Raw genomic sequence first — 16,896 nt, 5'->3', positions numbered from 1 at the left:
GCAGCCAGTTGCAACAGGGGCCTTCTAAGCAAGCTGCCTCAGTAACCCACCACCACCAGGCCCTGTACTTCACAAGTCTGCCCAGAGGATGACCCTTAAGAGTTTCTTTTTGGTGCTCACTGGCTTCCAGGGCATGTGGCCACAGAGAGGTGCACAGCAGGGCATAGCTAACCTCTAGGGAGACCCTGGTATGCTTTTGTCAAAGCTTCAAGGAACAGTTGAGTTGAGTTTCCTTCCATCCTGAGTAGCCAGGAACAGAAGTCCCTGCTTCTGCCTTCCACCGGCATGTCACCTGGAGTAGGTGTTAGGGGTAAAATTGACTGAGAAGACTACCCCTGGCTCTTTCAACACTTAGGTGTCAGTGCACAGAAGGTGTGGGTAAGAACAATGGGCAGAAGTAGCAGGAAGGATGTGAACCTGTGGCTGGCTATTGGGTGCTGGCTACTTTGTGCTAAGAGGCCATGTGCATGCAGGCATGCAAATATGTGCATGTCTGTGTTTTATTTTTTTCATGTGTAGACACACTTGAAAACCTATATATATATATGGTATATAGCAGATTCAAACTCCATAAATAAGGCTGGAGATACAGCTCAGTGGTAGAACACTTACCTAGTGAGGAAAGGAAAAGCTGAGCTGCAGTGGACAACACTCTGGAGGACTGGACCACTGAGCTACAATAGACAACACTCTGGGAGATGGGACCACTACATCCTGCAGAAATCACAAGTCAGCTGGGTTTGGTCCTCCAAGCATCTTTTCTTGGAAGTCTGTCATTTACAGAGTGAGCTAGTTGGGAAGCTGTGTAAGCCACACAGTGTCTTCATGTCAGGAAATGGTCAGAGGCCTTTATGTCCTCAGTTGCCAGTAGTAATAATGTATTCTCACTGGCAAGTACTGGGAAAACTAACCCCCGGGTCTAACTCTGCTTCCTCTGATTTGTGTTTGGTTAATGCTGGACATGTTCAGATTCCAGCACAGATCTTAGTAGCTCTAGTATCAATGGTTAAGCAAAGTTCCAACTCTAAGAAAAACATAATAACTTCTGTGTAGAGCCCCATGGGAAAGAGAGGCAGGCCCACAGCTGTGGGTCTCTGAGTTCCCTGGCTCTAGACTGACCCATGAGGAGACATTGTCCCTAAGTAGGCTGTCTGACTACCACATTTCGATGTGTTTTCACATGTGCAATGCGTGTGTCTTCTGTGTCAGTGTGTGTGTGTGTGTGTATATATATGTTTGTGTGTGTGTATCTGTGTGTCTAATGGGTTGATAGCACCATTTGAGAATGCCATCATCAAGCTAATACATTATAAGATGAAAAATTAAAGCTAAAATATTATACACTTTATCAAACTGAAATTTTATAATGAGTTGGTGTCAAAGCTTTAGTATAAGCTAAACTTAGCTCTCTAATTGTGTTATTTTCCACTTTATCCTGTTCTTGTTATAAGAGGACACTGGATAGTTAAGTTAGTAATATACAAAACCAGGGATCAGATGAGAGATGATTGATGGAAAGAATTGGGAACCTGAATATATTACTGGACATACTTCAGAAATAACTATAGAATTATATAATGCTTAGGACGTTAATTGACATCAAGTTCTGAGTTATTAAAATGACTAAGTACAATAATTCTTATATGCATAAACTGAAAAGAACATTAAGAAATTTTGAAGTACCTCAACCCCTTTGTACCATTTGGTGAAATATGATCTCTATCCTCCATTTCCTTTTCTTATACACACACACACACACACACACACACACATAAATACACACACACACGCCACATTTTTTTGATCCTTAACCTAGAATATTATCACACAGAACCGGGTTCTAGATAAGCTCTAAGTGTCAGTCTAAATTTGAAAAAATTCTGAAAAATGGCCCACACTGGTGGATTGTTAATGGTTAGGGTCATTGATGCCAACACACTTGATTCTTGAAATGAAGAATAAAGGAAATCTAAGTAAGGGATCATCAAAATGGCAGCCTAACTTGTCAGCAACCTCATGGCATCCAAGGATTCTCCAACCTCAGCCTCATGTTTGGCTCTGGGTCTCTGAGTCTGTTTCCATAAGTTGCTTGGTGAAGCTTCTCTGATGACAATTGAGCTGTACACAACTCTATGAGCATTCCAGAATATTATTAAAAATCATTTTTATCACCTTTTTTTTAAAAAAAAAAAGAGAATACCATCATCAAATAGAAATCTGTGTGCACTGAGTGACTCCACCCCCTGGGTCTGCGGAGAAGCTGTCTTTCTCTCCCTGAGCCCCTTGGAAAAGAGATCTGACTACTCAATGCAAAACGTGGTGAAGGCTGTGGTTCTGGCTCAGCCTCTACTCAGAGGCTGCTCATCAGGACCCTGGCTGGATACAAAGGGACTTGCCATATAAGCTGTCACTTGTGGAGATGCATCCCCAGGGTTTCTTGGTAGCTATGTACCACTGTTTTCCTCTGTAACGTCATTTAATGTGTGTCTTTCCCTCCCTTGATTTGAGAAGTGATGTTCTCAAGGAGATTTTCAAGCACATGCACCCCAACTGCCCCTGCTCATAAGCTTCCCATGGTTCCATGTGGATGCCCCCTAATCCTGCTCCTCTCTGCACCAGCTCTCCTTGTTCCTCAAGCACAGTCACCATACTAGCCTGGCCCCTGGGTTCTATGTCTGTTCCTCCCAATCCCAGGTAAATATGACACCCCTATGGTATACCTCATACCCTAGTTGGACATATTTTCTTTGCCCGTTTAGCCTGTCAGGGAGCTTCCTGTCTTCTCTAGAAGATCACCCTTGCTCAGGTAGCATGTCACAATTCCTGGCTCAGTGCTGAAGTTCAGTCCCCAGTGGCAAAACCACACACACACTTTTTAAGCCTAAACCAAAAGCTGAGATAATTGACATACTCCATGATTCCCAGACCTGGCCTTGGCCAGTCCTAGATCCCACACCCCTAACTCTGTGTGTGTGTGTGTTTTTCAGGCCTACATGGAAGACCACCTGAAGAACAAGAACCGGCTGGAGAAGGAGTGGGAGGCACTGTGCGCCTACCAAGCAGAGCCCAACAGCTCTCTTGTGGCCCAGAGAGAGGAAAATGCACCCAAGAACCGTTCCCTGGCTGTGCTGACCTGTATGTACCTAGCCCGGGTGACCTAGCAGAGGGAGAAGTGGTGGGGACACCTGGTTGTGACTTACTTTGACCACTATCACAGTCTGGAGAACCCTGGGGTCTGCTCCACCTCTGTATGCAAGCCTGAGCCACCAGACTTGTTTCCCCTTACAGCTGTCCCAGTCCCAAAAGCCAGATTCCCCCTTTTGATCCAGTGGTAGATCCCAGAGAACGCCTGTTGGGGATACAGGAACCCTATTGGAAACCATCCCGATGACTGTTTGCTCTAGTGTTGGAAACCTATAGGGTCCTGTGGTCTGAGAAGATATAGGGCTGTGGGTATGGGCATAACATTAACAGAGTTATGTATCCCACCTCAGCTTTAACAGTGGTCACTGGTATTACTGGTAAAATATTGCCTCAAACATGGATGACGTCACTCCAACTGGGTATCATTGTTGTCTTGAAGTCATTCTAATAAAGACTGACTTAATTTCCTATAGTGTAGTAAAGATATAGTAGATGGGGATGCAAAAAACAGAACCCCTGATATAGGGACCAGGTCCCTATATCATCTTTATAGTACCTGGCTTTCTTCCACATCACTAGCCATGGGTATTTACATGTCCTAGGGAAAGTTTGGACTTTGATTGACATATCCACCCAAGGAAGGCCTCAGTGATCAAAATCTTCCCATATAAATAGGCACTCGATAAACATTGGTCTGTTCAGAGATGATATATGCGTGTGAACTCTTCTACCTCGGGACAAGAGATATTTCAGAAATAATATTTCATATTTCAGAAATAATAAAATGAATTTTGCTATCCCCATTCTGAGAGCCTAGCAAAGCCGTGTCGGTCTCAGGTTCGCATAAACAGAGCACACGGGATGGAGATCCACGCTGAGATGACAGAAAGCACCTTGTCATTGAGCCCCCACCTGGGGCTCTGCAGCCTCTGCAGCCGGCAGGCTAGAGACATCTGAGGATGCTCATCCAAATAGCAGAATGTTATAGCATTCCCCCTTCAGTCCTTCTTGGCTTCTCCTTAGAATAAATGCTGGAATTTGACCTGAGTTTCAAGCTATGTGCTGAAGTCATGCAGAGCAGTGAGCCCTTAGAATCCAGGTTACCCTCCTACGTGTCAACATTTGCCAGAGAGAGGCTGGTATTCTACCCTCTGCTTCTGAGGATAGGGGGTCCAAACATGTTCCCCTTTGACAGCTATAATTAGAAATGTGTAGCTTACAGGTTTTATATTTAGAAGAAAAGCAAAATAAAGCACCTCCCACCAACAGCCAGGCTTTGTTAAACATCAGCCATGTCAGACTGTTGACAGGTGCTGAGACGCCTGAGTACCAAGCCATTGTCCCTGTGGTGGAGTTGGGATGGATAGGGTAAATGAGGGGCTGGGCTGGAGGTGAAGAGTGGAGAGAAATGGGGTAAAGGCATCTGACTGTGCTTAAATTTGAAGTCCACTCCTCAGAACATGTCCTCCCCTAAGAGCCTGGCACAGGCAAGCAGTTGGTACCACTATGGTAGCCATGGGGAAACACTAGACCCCTTGGGCCTCTGTGACAGACAGATGTTCCTGTCTGTCCACACTAGAATAAGGCAGAGAGAAAAGTGCTTCCAGGCATGCCAGAAACATGATTGGTACCAACTCCTGGTGCCAATTAATAGGACTGTGCCACCCAGCTCTCAGTTGCAGCGCATGTGAAATGTGTGAGTTTCTAGGAGGCCAGGGTCACAAGGGGACTCAGTTTCTCCAGCTACAGGGACCCCAGCCTTGAGCATTAGAGACAAACCGTTTTACTCCCCAGGCTCTCAGGACCCTCTTCTAAAGCATTGCCCTCTAGCTGTGGCTTGCTGACCTCTGTCCCAGACTCTGGGGAGCCCCCTCTTCTTTCCTGCTTTGCTGTCTCTCCTTAGAGGAATTGGCCCTGCTACATAGTCAAAGGATGCTGAAGAGGGTTTTTTCATGTTGCTCTGTTTATAAGCGTGCATGCTGATAGCCCACCACAGGAGCGTGAGTGGCAAGATGAGGATTTGGTTCCTCAGCCTTCTGTACTTCCTGTTGGAGTGTCCTTTGGTGGGTAGGCACAAAACAGAACTGTCTTTCACTCTGAATGTGTTACTTTGTCTCCTTTCTGTGGCAGCCTCAGGCCTCCTTCATCTCTTACTTTCATCCAGGCCCCCAACCTTACTCCTGCTGCAACATTGTAGTCCACACTCTTACCTCTGCCTGTCATTCTTCCTAGAAGCCCCCTACACTTGCCCTGTGTCCCCATGCTTTTGCAAGCTTGTCTCAGTCCTCTGCCCTTGAATAGCCCCACAAACCTTTTCTACCCACTGCCTCTTTGCTGGTGTGGTTCTATTAAAACCCTGCCAAGGCAGTCCAGCACTGGGCCAGTGAGGTGGCAAGTGGAGTAGAAGAATCACAAGTTGGAAGTCCAGGGACAGTGTCCCTACAGCCCAGACTTTTCCAATGCCACCAAATTCTCGAAGAAGCCGCAGCCCACACTCTCTAGGCACCAGGCCAGCATTATGACTATATCTAGTTGCATTCTCTTGGAACTTTAAAGAATCCATAGGCAGTTTTGTGCATAGTTACAAAGAATTATGCAATACTTTGTTGGTTTGATTTTTAAACCACCAGCAGGAATATAATGCTGTTTTGGCACACTATTATAAATAAATGGAAAGAAAATTTTATATCTGAATTATGATGAGAGAGAGAGACAGAGACAGAGACAGAGACAGAGAGAGACAGAGAGACAGAGAGAGAAACAGAGAGGCAAAGAGACAGAGAGAGTTTAATTGATTAATTCTGAATCTATAATGAATACTTACTTCTTGGCACAAAACCAAAGAGAACAAAGAGCTGAATACACAGGTGTGTGGCAAGGTCTAGAATACAGAGCAATCTCCTGTCTCATACTTGTGTAGTATTGAGAACCAACCTGCTGTACTAGGGGGTGAGCTGATGTGACATGTAGCCAGCGTGCTCCCTATGATAGAAGGAAATCCTCCCAGGTGCTCCTCCCTCTTCAGTCCTAGGTTTCCTGCATTGAGAGTACACATCAGCATTTGTATGGGACTCCTGTGGCCATGCTGGATCACTTCCAGGTTGCCATCAGAATCTGAGGCTGTTTCCTTAACGATAGCTGTTAGCCCCGGGATGCCAGCCCTGACCAACCATCCATGCTTAGTGAGTTATATCAGCGGAACTGTACTCGGCATTCTCTCTAGCAGAGGGAACGTTGTTAAATCTCAGAGATTCTGCCCTGTGTCTGGCTTACCGCACCACCTCCTCTCTTGGATTTTACTGCCTGCTCTTTTACGTTTTTCTCACATCTTCAAGTCATTGGTCAAGGAGAGTCAACACGGCATCCCTCTGATGATGCTGGCTGAGATCCACCGGGCGTCCTCTGGGAGAGGTCTGGTTGATGAGCCTGTGCCTAAAGTCTAGCCATGTGAACAACTCACTCCCAGACCCTGGCAGCTCCAGCTTGAGCTTGTCTAAGCACTCACAACCAGCATCCAGCCAAAGCTGGCCATGCATCGCTTTTGTCTTCTAGTGGCAGTGATGCTTGTCTTGGTGCTGTCTCCACTGCAAGTGGAGGGGCTTGTACTAAGATGGCTGTATAACCTGCCTGCCCAGGGTAGAAGCTAGCCTTTACCCTCAGATAACTGCTTACAGAACTGACCCATCATAGCATGCATGCTGTTTCCCAGGAACTCTCCTTATAATGTTTCACATGGTACCCCCAATCTTCCCAATACCATTTGTAAAGCCCCCTGTTGAAATCACTTGGCAGTTATCTACAAACTGGCTCTGGGCTCAGCCACTTCTGCTTAGCATACTTCAGGGCCAAATGGTGGGTCTATTTTAGACATTAAGATATAAAAATACATTAGCCCACATTTAAAAATAAGGGACTTTTTCATCCATAGCTGCAACTCTGTTATGATACCATGACCTGATGATGTCACATTGTTAATGTTATCTGACTTTGTTGGCTTACTCAGGCTGGTACCATCTGATGAGTGACTAACATCCCAGTACTGGGGCCTAGATGTCCATAATAGAGGGTCAGCATGACGAGTCCCTGATACGGCCACTCCTTGGCTTATAGTATCCAAGACTACAGTATCCTTTGTTAAGGGATGCCATTATCTGGAACAAAGCCCAATTTCATGACCATACCACTGCCACGTCACCATTGTGAACATCCTGGAAGTCATGGTCTCAGATTTTGTAATGCAGATATCCAGAATTCATTGTATGAACTCGAAAGACATGGACTAGTCCAGAACTAGCCTCAATGTTCAGGGGTCCTTGATATCCCCATCATGTGCATCTGTTTTTACTTTGTCTTAACCATGCCACCATCATGGCTCACAACTTTACTTTTCTTTCCTACATACCCCTAGTAAAGCAGTCTCAAAGTGACTACCTCCCTTCTGAGGTAATCATGAAGCTTCCACACAGGAGCCTGTCTGAGAGCTGTATAGGCCCACAGGAAGCTCACCTGACTCCTCTCCAACATTGCCCAGCCTAAGAGATGTGCCTGGCCAGCACATCTTCTCAGAGCTACAGGGAGCAGCATATTCTGTAATCTCAATGTACAGAGCCTCTCATCCCCATATGTCCTTCCTCTTCTCCCTTCTGCCTCCATCTCCTGTCAGCTCATCCTTACTGACTCTATAGGGTTAGGCTTCCAAAGATTATAGCTAATGGTAGCCCTTCATCAGAAACCAGGCTAACCCTGATGGAGTCCCAGTCAAGACCACAGATGCAGTCAGAGTACCTGTGATAAACAGGCAGCAGCTCAGGACAGAGAGCTTACTCACTGTCTGGTAGCTGAGTATCTGGTGTTTGTTCTTTGTCATCTGGCTCAGGGGACAAGAGAACAGTCTCCCATATAAGAGGCAATGTCCTAGGCCTTCATGAGACAAATACAGGTAGGCTTCAGATGGGAAGGGCTCATACCAGGCTGAGTCTGGGAGGCCAGGATGGACTACTTGTGACTCACTGTGAGGCAGCCAAGGAAGCCAGGCATAGGAGATGAGGACTGTCAGCTACAGCCAGCTTGTGAGTTTAAAGAAAGCCGTTTTAGCTTTCTGATCTCTGGAAGTAAGAGCTGTCATGTCCAGTCATTGAATGCTTCAAAGTTGTGGAGGTTGTCACATCAGCGCAGGTTAGCTTGCACACTGAAGATGAACCAGCTCACCGTACCAAGATCCACCTTGGGGATGGACACTCACCGCAGGCATCTCTGCCACAGCTAGCAGAAAAGGGTGGTAAAAATACCCATTTGTGAAAATGGTCTGCTGTTCTTCCAGTGGAAATGGAGGGAAGGTGGCTAATGGGACCTTCCTTGATTGGGAAGCAGCCTCGTCCATCCATAGTTTGGTGTCACTAAGGGAAGAGCTCTGTTCTTTCGCTTGTACTTTTGCATCTGATAGCATTAGACACTGACTCCAGTAGTAAGTTCTGGGTCGTGGCTCCTGCGCACAGCACATCCTCAGCAGAGCTCTATCCCTCTCCCTTCTCTGCCCATGTGATACCATGACATCAAAGATGGCACCTCTACCTTTCTGTCCCCAAACGAGCCTTATTCTTCTAAAGTTACACAACATGCATACCAAAAAGATTAGTGTTCTCTGAAAACTATAAAAGTGTTGTGTGTGTGAGAGAGAGGGAGGGTGCACATTTGTATGCATGTTAATGTGCTTACACATACACGAATATGAGTGTGAGGATCAATGGGCAACTTCAGGAGGAAGTTGCCTGAGGAACGATGTCTACCTCCTTGGAAACAAGGTCTCCTATTGGTCTGGAGCACATCCAGAGAGGTACCACCTTCTGAGCTTCAGCATAGACCACTGCTTCTCTGGTTGTTTTGTTCTGATCTCCCCATGTAATTTTGGCTGGCTAGGAACTTGCTATGTAGACCAGACTAGACTGGATCTCACAGAGATCCTCCTACCTCTGCCTCCCAAGTGTTTGGATGAAAGATGTGTACCACCATGCTTGGCCTGGCCACTGGTTCTGGGACAAAATGTATCCATCACTCTTGTGGTTCTGCATCAGGTGGCAGAGACCATGGTCTTCTTTCTGAGAGCCACTGCAGAAGATGCCCCTCTTCCTGGCTGTGAGATTGCTGGTTCTTTTAGTTCTTCCTCAAATGCTCGTTGCAGGTTAACTCTCTGAGTTAAGTGGGATAGTTCTGGCTGTGTGTTCTTCCTGTGCTTTTCTGGAATCATCTTAATGATCCTAAGATTCCAAGGGTCAGAAGACACATCTGTGGGTCCCCACTGAATGTCATGACATCAGCCAAAGATGGTACTTCTACCTTTCTATCCCCCAGACAAACCTTATTCTTCAAAAGTTATACAACATGCACAAGTAATAAGATTACTGTTCTCTGAAAATTGTACAAGTGTGATGTGTGTGTGTATGTGTGTATCTGTGTGTGAGGAGGGTGCACATTTGTATATATGTTGATGTGCTTACACATACATGCATATGAGTGTGGGGACCTATGGGCAATTCCAGGTGCCACCCTGAGGAATGGTGTCCACCTCCTTTGAGACAAGATCTCTTGCTGTCCTGGAGCTCATCAGTTAAACTAAACTTGCTAGCTAGCAAACTCCAGTGATCTTCCAGTCTCTGCCTCCCAGTACTTGGATGATAGGATCACACCACCATGCCTGATAGTTTATACTGATACTGGTATCAAATTCAGGTCCTTATGCATGTAGGCAGGTGCTGTACCAACTGAGACATCCCTGCAGACCCTAAAAGTGTGGTTTTATAGATGCTGACCCACTTCAAGCTTAAGCTCCCGAGAGCTGTGTGTTTTACCAACTACGGATCTTGTGTCTTTGTGCAGGGTTGAGTTGCAACCCATGTGTGGTAGAGGCCCTTCTGGGAGGACCTCACCGACAGCATGGTTCTGCCTGACTTGCCTCTGAATGCTTATCCAAGATGGTTCAGTGGATGGATGTGTAACAAAGTGAAGGTGCTGAAACCCTGGGGAACCCAAATCATCAGTACTTCCCTGTACTATGCATCTAGGAGAGACCAGAGCAGGTACTCTTCACACTGGCACCAGCATTCTAATTTCAGTTCCTGGAGGGAATGTTCCTCTCTTATAAGCCCTCTTTGTACCAAGGCAATGGGGCTAGCCCCAATTCTGCCAACTGATCTCACAGAACTCTGCACATTTCTGCACAAAGGTGCCTGTGGCCACCTCAGTAAGAGATAGAAAAGCTACAACCTGAAAGAGGTTGAATGAATCCACTGAGAATGCAGCAGCCACAGCGAAGCAAGTTCAGAGCCAACACTCCATCCATGGCACCACATCATTGGCTCCTAAAAATGGCAAAGAAACCCTTAGCTTAAACAGTAGAGACCATCAACTTCACAGTTCTGGTGGCTGGAAGTCCAAGGTCCCAGTGTCACTGAAGTCCTCCTTACATGCCAAAAGCCATCTTTGTGTCATGTGGAAACCATCAACTTCACAGTTCTGGTGGCTGGAAGTCCAAACTCCCAGTGTCACCAAAGCCATCCTTGCATACCAAAAGCCATCTTTATGTCATGTGGTAATCTACTTCCAATCCCCACCTGTGCACCTGCTTAATAGGACACTGGTCCTGTTGAATCAGGTCCTACCTTGATGACCTCAATGCAGTGTAGTTATATCTAGAGGGGCCATGTTCCCAAGAAGGCTAACATTTGGGGGAGAGTAAGACTATCGTGTCCTTTGGGATGGACACATTTCAGCTTTTAGCATCTGAGGCCTCCAGGAGAATTTGATGGCTGGGTAGGCCTTGTGGGACACGGCAACCTGGATACCTTTGGGATTGGCTCCCTGTGTTCTGCTCAGGCCCAGTCATGCTGAGGTGTTAAACTTCTACACTGATATAGACAGAAATATTAGTGTTCAGGTAAAATCCCTTAGGCATAGGAACACAGTGGTACTGTCTGCTCTTCATTCTACCTAGTTCTCTGGCCCAGCAAGCAGCTCTCTTGACTTTGTCAAGATCTGCAGGGATGCTGGTAAAACAACCTTGATAAATGAGATCTGGAACTGAAGAGATGGCTTGCCAGTCAAGAGCACTTGATGCTCTTACAGAGAACTTGGGTTCAGTCCCCAGCACCCACATGGCAGCTTACAACTACCTGTAACTCCAATGCTCTCTACTACCCTCCACAGGCACCAGGTACTTTTATAGTATATGGTGTGTACATTCAAGCAGACACCCTTACATACACATAAAAAAACAAAATCTTTACACAGTAACATGCAACACATATACTTTTTTAAAAAGAAACTGAAATCTAAGACCAAGACTCATGACTTCTATATCACAGGCCACTGTTACCTCTGTGAGGCCTCTGTGGACCAACGAAGCCAAACCCAGGCCCCTTAGTTGATTTGATTGCTCACCAGAGAACATCAGCACTGAACAGTTCCCATAGTAGGAACATCTTGGCATCTAGTAGGGCTTTTGAAAATGGCACCTGTGAAAATTAATCTTTGTCATCACTTAGACTGAATTTAGAAATTTTATGGAAACCCTTCTAGGGTGTCCATGAAGGTATTTGCAAAAAGGTTTAACTAAAGAGGAATACTTACCCTAAAGTTGTCAGTTTCTTCTCACAGCGTGGGGTCCCAGACTCAATGAAAAGGAGAAAGTGAATGGAGCCAGTGTTCAACTCTCTCTGCTTCCTGGCTGTGGGTGCTGTGTGACCAGTTGCCTTGCGTCCTGTAACTATGCCATCATCCTGTAGCTATCACACAGTGATAGACTGACTCTACCTTCAAACTGTGCCAAAACACCTTCCTTACATCGCTTTGGCCAGATACTTCCTCACAACAAGAAAAGCAACTAATATAGGAAATAGTTACCAAGAAGTGAGGTCACTGCTGTGACAGGTCTTGGGATTGATTCTTAGGTTTTAGAAATGGTTTACCAGAGGAATGTAGGATTTGGAACTCTGATCTAGAAAAGCCCTTGAATGCTACCACTACACTGAGCTTAATGGGCCATTCTGGGTAAAGTCTGGAAGACCCGAATAATGAGAGCAATGTGGATAGTGGTGCCAGCTAGGACTCCCATCAAGAACTGAGCCGTTCATGTCTCAGTTTGCAGAAGAATCTGGCTACCATCTGCCCAAGTCCTGAAAATCTGAGTGAGGCTGAGATGTGAACTAAGTTGTTTGATGAGGGATTCCAAGACAGGACAACACTCGGGCTGTTGCATAGCCACTGCTCTCTGCATTTCATTTTTGTAGCTGAGAGAGAGAAAGAGAGAGAGAGAGAGAGAGAGAGAGAGAGAGAGAGAGAGAGAGGGTGGGAGGGAGGGAAGAAGGGAGGAAGGGGGAGAGAAAGAGAGAGAGGGAGAAGAGGGAAAAGAGGAGGGAGGGGAAAGGGAGAGGTAGAAGGAGAAGAGGGAAACAGACAGACAGGCAGGCAGACAGGCAGACAGGCAGGCAGGCAGAACAGAAAGATGAAAAATAAACAAATGAGTTTAAAGTTATTGACAAGGTAGCTGAGAAAGTGTTGAATTAGCACTATTAAAGAGAAACCTTGTGCTCTGTTCTGGGATAACGGAAAATATACTGTAAGAAGACCCCAACCCACAAAAGACTCTACTTAGTGAAAATGCAAATTCACTGGAATTCAAATGCCTGCACTGAGAATGCCAGCAGAGGGGATCTCTGCTCAGAACAACTAACTACCTAGGACAGTGTTTCCCCAGGATCCATGCAAGAGAATGATGGAGCTGAGGTCCAAGTGACATAATCATAATCCAGGCTGGCATTGTCATCCACATGGTACTGTGTGCAGCCAGGGGAGATGCAAGAACTAAAGGGTCATGGGGGTTTATAACAAGGTTCTTCAGACTAGGCGTGACAGGTTCAGACTCCACGAAAAGAGGCCTGGAAAGGCCATGGCATGAAACTGGGAAGATGAAGTCTAAGTCGTATTGTTGAAAAATACCAGAACAGTGGGATATCCACCAAGGAAGGCTGAAGGCACCCGAAAAGAGACATTGTGTATGCTGTAGGCTGGAGCCATGGAACTAACCAAGGCTGTTGATGCTCAGGTAATCCCATCTCCAGCTGCAGTTGCCAAACACGGAACTGTAGGCTCAATGTTTTCTCAGTTGGGTTTCAGGTTTACTCTGTTCTGCTCTTCTGTTGCTATTGTCTCATTCCTCCCTTTTGGAACAGGAATGTTTGTTCTCTGTTGTGATGTGTTGAAAGTCTGTGGCTTTGATCTTACAGGGGCTTCTAGTTGAAACTGGGTTCTCAGGAGAAAGTTCAAGCTTTAAACTTCTGAATGACATTGAGACTATAAGAAAGTGATGAGGACTTTTGGAGATGGACTAACTCAAATTTTGCAGAGATAAACACGAGGCTTTAGACAACATGGATGGAATGCTATGATTCAAAGTATCATATTTGCGTGTCAAGTGGATAAGAGGTTGAACTGATTCTTTTTAGGTTTTTAAAAAAATTTTATATGTGTATGGGTGTTTTGCCTACATGTATATCTGTGTATCATATGCATGTCTGGTATCCTCAGAGGCCAGAAGAGGGTATCAGATGACCTGGAACTAGAGTTACAAAGAGTTGTAGCTACATGTAGGTGCTGAGGATCAAATCCAGGTCCTCTAGAAGAGCAGCCAGTGCTCTTAACCACTGAGTCATCTCTCCAGCCTCTGCAAGTATTAATCTTAATTATCGGCACGGCTATATTTGGAATCATTATGGAAACACACTTCTGGGTGTGTCTGGGAGTATTTCCAAAAAGCCTTTAACTGAGGGCTGGAGAAATGTTTCAGTGGTTGAGAGCCCTTGTAGAGGACCCAGGCTCTGTTCCCAGAATGCATATGGGGGTTCACAATCACCTATGACTCCAGTTCCAAAAGATCTCATGCTAAGTTATGACTTCCACAGGCACCGGGGGGGGGGGGGGTAAAAAAATATGTAAACCCACATAAAAAAATTAAAAAAAATTTAACTGTAACTAATGAGGGCAGATTCACTCCAAATGTGGATGACACCATCCTAAGGGCTGGTATCCCCACCTGAATAAAAGGAGAAAGAGAGAAGAGCATCTGCTTTCACTCATCTTTACTTTATGACTGTGTATACAATGTAACTAGCTACCATGTCTTCCTAAACAGTATGGGCAGTATTTACCCTCAAGTTGCTCCTTAAGTTACTGCATCTGGTACTTTGTCACAGCTACAAAAAAAGCAGGTCACATTGTTTCTTTCTGTTCCTAGGTATTCAGAGACACCCATCTGGCTTCTCAAAGCATTGGAGCAAACACATGTAATAATGTGTTCTTTTGCCCAACTAAAGTAGGTCTGAATACAGTCATTTCTGTTTACTGGCCATCCCTCACTGGGAACATGGGACAGCATTGCTATCTGGTTTATTGAGGGTAGTAGGTAATATCTGGTTACATAATTGCTGTTCATCAGCTGTCAGTGGGCATGTGAAAGTAGGGAAGGAAGCTATGATCATGGAGACTGTTCATTGGGTTGGCTATAATGAGGATTGAGGAACATGGAAGAGTGGCAGTGATGCAGATGAATGATCAACATAGGCAAATGAATGGTGCAGAGGGACAAACACCATATAGGATTAACACCTGGAGGGATGAAGAATATAGAGGCATGAGGAATAGGGACATGTGATGAGCACATGGAGATTTGATGGACATGGAAGGACAAGCTCATAGAGGACAGAGGGACAGTGAGATTGAACACCATAGGAGGATGAGCACCAGAGGGAGAAGAGGAACACTGACAGACAGGCAACTTGGAGAAATGCATGTACCAGTGACATGGAGATGGCTGGCTACACATTGCTACTTGCTTGGACCACAGAAGCAGCAATACCAGGAGCTATAGGAACCACTTTTTTGAGAGGTCTATTCTAGACCAAAGATGGCTTCCATGCATCTTCTAAACAACAAGATTCTATTTCTGTATCCATTAATGATGAAACTTCAGAGCTCTCCACAGTTTCAGGAAGACTGTCCTCCTGGGCTTTTTCCCTTGTAATTCTGGAACTTGTTCCTCATTTTGGCACTTGTGAAAGTCATGTTCTATTTACTGATGAGACAGTGGTCTTTACACACATTTTGCTAACTCAGTGGACTTCCACTCCATCTGTGGGTCCATCTGTAGTCTTAAACTTATTCATGAACTCCTCACTATGTTCTAATAATAGATGCCATTTATCACAACAGTCCTGTAATTATATATTAAACTCCATATTTTGAAAGAGAAGTCCAATCCTCTGAAACACTGAGTAATTTATCCAAATGCTCCAGGCTAGCAAATGGCAGAGCTTAAACTTGAAGCTGTTTTCTCCTGAGACTGGCCAGGAACACTGATCTTCCTAGGTCTCCATTTCTTTTATATAAAATAAGAATATAGCCTCATTTAATATGTAGTATAGGTATCCAGGTGATCATAGATGACATATGTCAAAATATGGAATATTGTAGAAATTAAGAGTATTGCTGAACAAGGTACTGATATGTGACAGATACTGGGGAAAGTCAGAAGATGGTAGTGTGAGGTGGATTTGACCAAAAATATTCTCCATATATGTTTATCATGTTCCCTCCAAGGTTGTGGATCTCATTAGAAAGAAAACAGCTCTAACAATTACAGAACTAGATGCAGAAAGTGAGATGCTCTTGGCTCCAGAGTTCTCAGACTGAGTTTTGAAAAACATACCCATTTGTTAACTGAAATGGCTCAAAGATGCCATCATTGGGCTGTGTGTCCAGTCACTCTGCCACATGAGTGCTGCCCTGGGGACAGGAAGGAATAACTCTTATAAAGCACAGATAGAAATAGACCTAGTGTCTCCCCTGCCCCCGGCTTCACTGGAACTTTCAGTTGGTCTGACATGTATAGATTGATCTCACAGGCTCCTCTGTCTCCCTTGGCATCTTTGCAGTCCAGGAAGCCTATCTTTGATGCTCGTAATGCTGTGTGCATTCCTCTCATTGGCTCCTATAGCACTGCTTTAAAAACAGGAACAGGGAAAGAAGACTATACATTAGGCTGGAGATTTACCACTGACTTATCGCTGTGCCTGTCCCTGCTGTATACAGTGCACTGGCCCTTTGAAGGAGGCCCCATGGGTTTCCAAACACATGGCCCAAAGTAAACCAATGTAAAAAAAAAATACCTAAGTTTAAAAGCAACATACAAATACAAAATAATACAAAACCAAATATACCACCTGAGAGCAGGAGGGTGTGACCTTCACTTGAGGAGATGAGGGAAAAGTGAATGTGTAGCCTGCCTGCACAGAGATCCACAACAGCTGCATGGAGGTGTCAGTGCTGCATGTTAGCATGCAGAAGCCATGACAGATTCTCTTCATATTCAGACTGAAGGCTCCTGATCACTGTCTTTCTTCTCCCAGGCCTCCAGATCCAGGAGACATTTTCACAGCTCTCTGATAAGAAAGTCCAGCTGCAGCCACCTGCTGAGCCCAAGCACACAGTTGCCCTGTCTGCTGTTCTAGGCCAAGCTGTTCCTGTGAGAGAAGCTGCAGTTGCTCTCAGATCTCCCCAGCCTAACAAAGAGTTCCACTAGGAACATTCGGCACTTACTGAGCAAGCACACAACACTGAGCCAGGGAATCGTGAGCTGTGGTCTTTCTTTTCCTGATTCCTTCCCCCACCAGATTCTTCTGTTTATAAATGTTTCTTAGGAGAGGC

General features: G+C 45.3%; 1 protein-coding gene across 1 annotated transcript in view; it reads left to right on the top strand.

Moving 5' to 3' along the window:
• The window catches only part of Ptprn2 (protein tyrosine phosphatase receptor type N2), a 732,192-nt gene that overhangs the window by 663,230 nt on the left and 52,066 nt on the right, over positions 1-16,896 (top strand). Inside the window, exon 15 of the mRNA XM_028773201.1 lies at positions 2,988-3,135. Within this exon, the coding sequence (XP_028629034.1) occupies positions 2,988-3,135 (148 nt within the window). The remainder of the gene's footprint in view (positions 1-2,987; positions 3,136-16,896) is intronic.

Source organism: Grammomys surdaster, unplaced genomic scaffold (assembly GCF_004785775.1).
Source record: "Grammomys surdaster isolate TR1022 unplaced genomic scaffold, NIH_TR_1.0 223, whole genome shotgun sequence".
NCBI classification, from domain to species: Eukaryota; Metazoa; Chordata; class Mammalia; order Rodentia; family Muridae; genus Grammomys; species Grammomys surdaster.
Note: the sequence above shows the minus strand (reverse complement) of the source record. Positions and strands in the feature narration are given on the sequence as shown.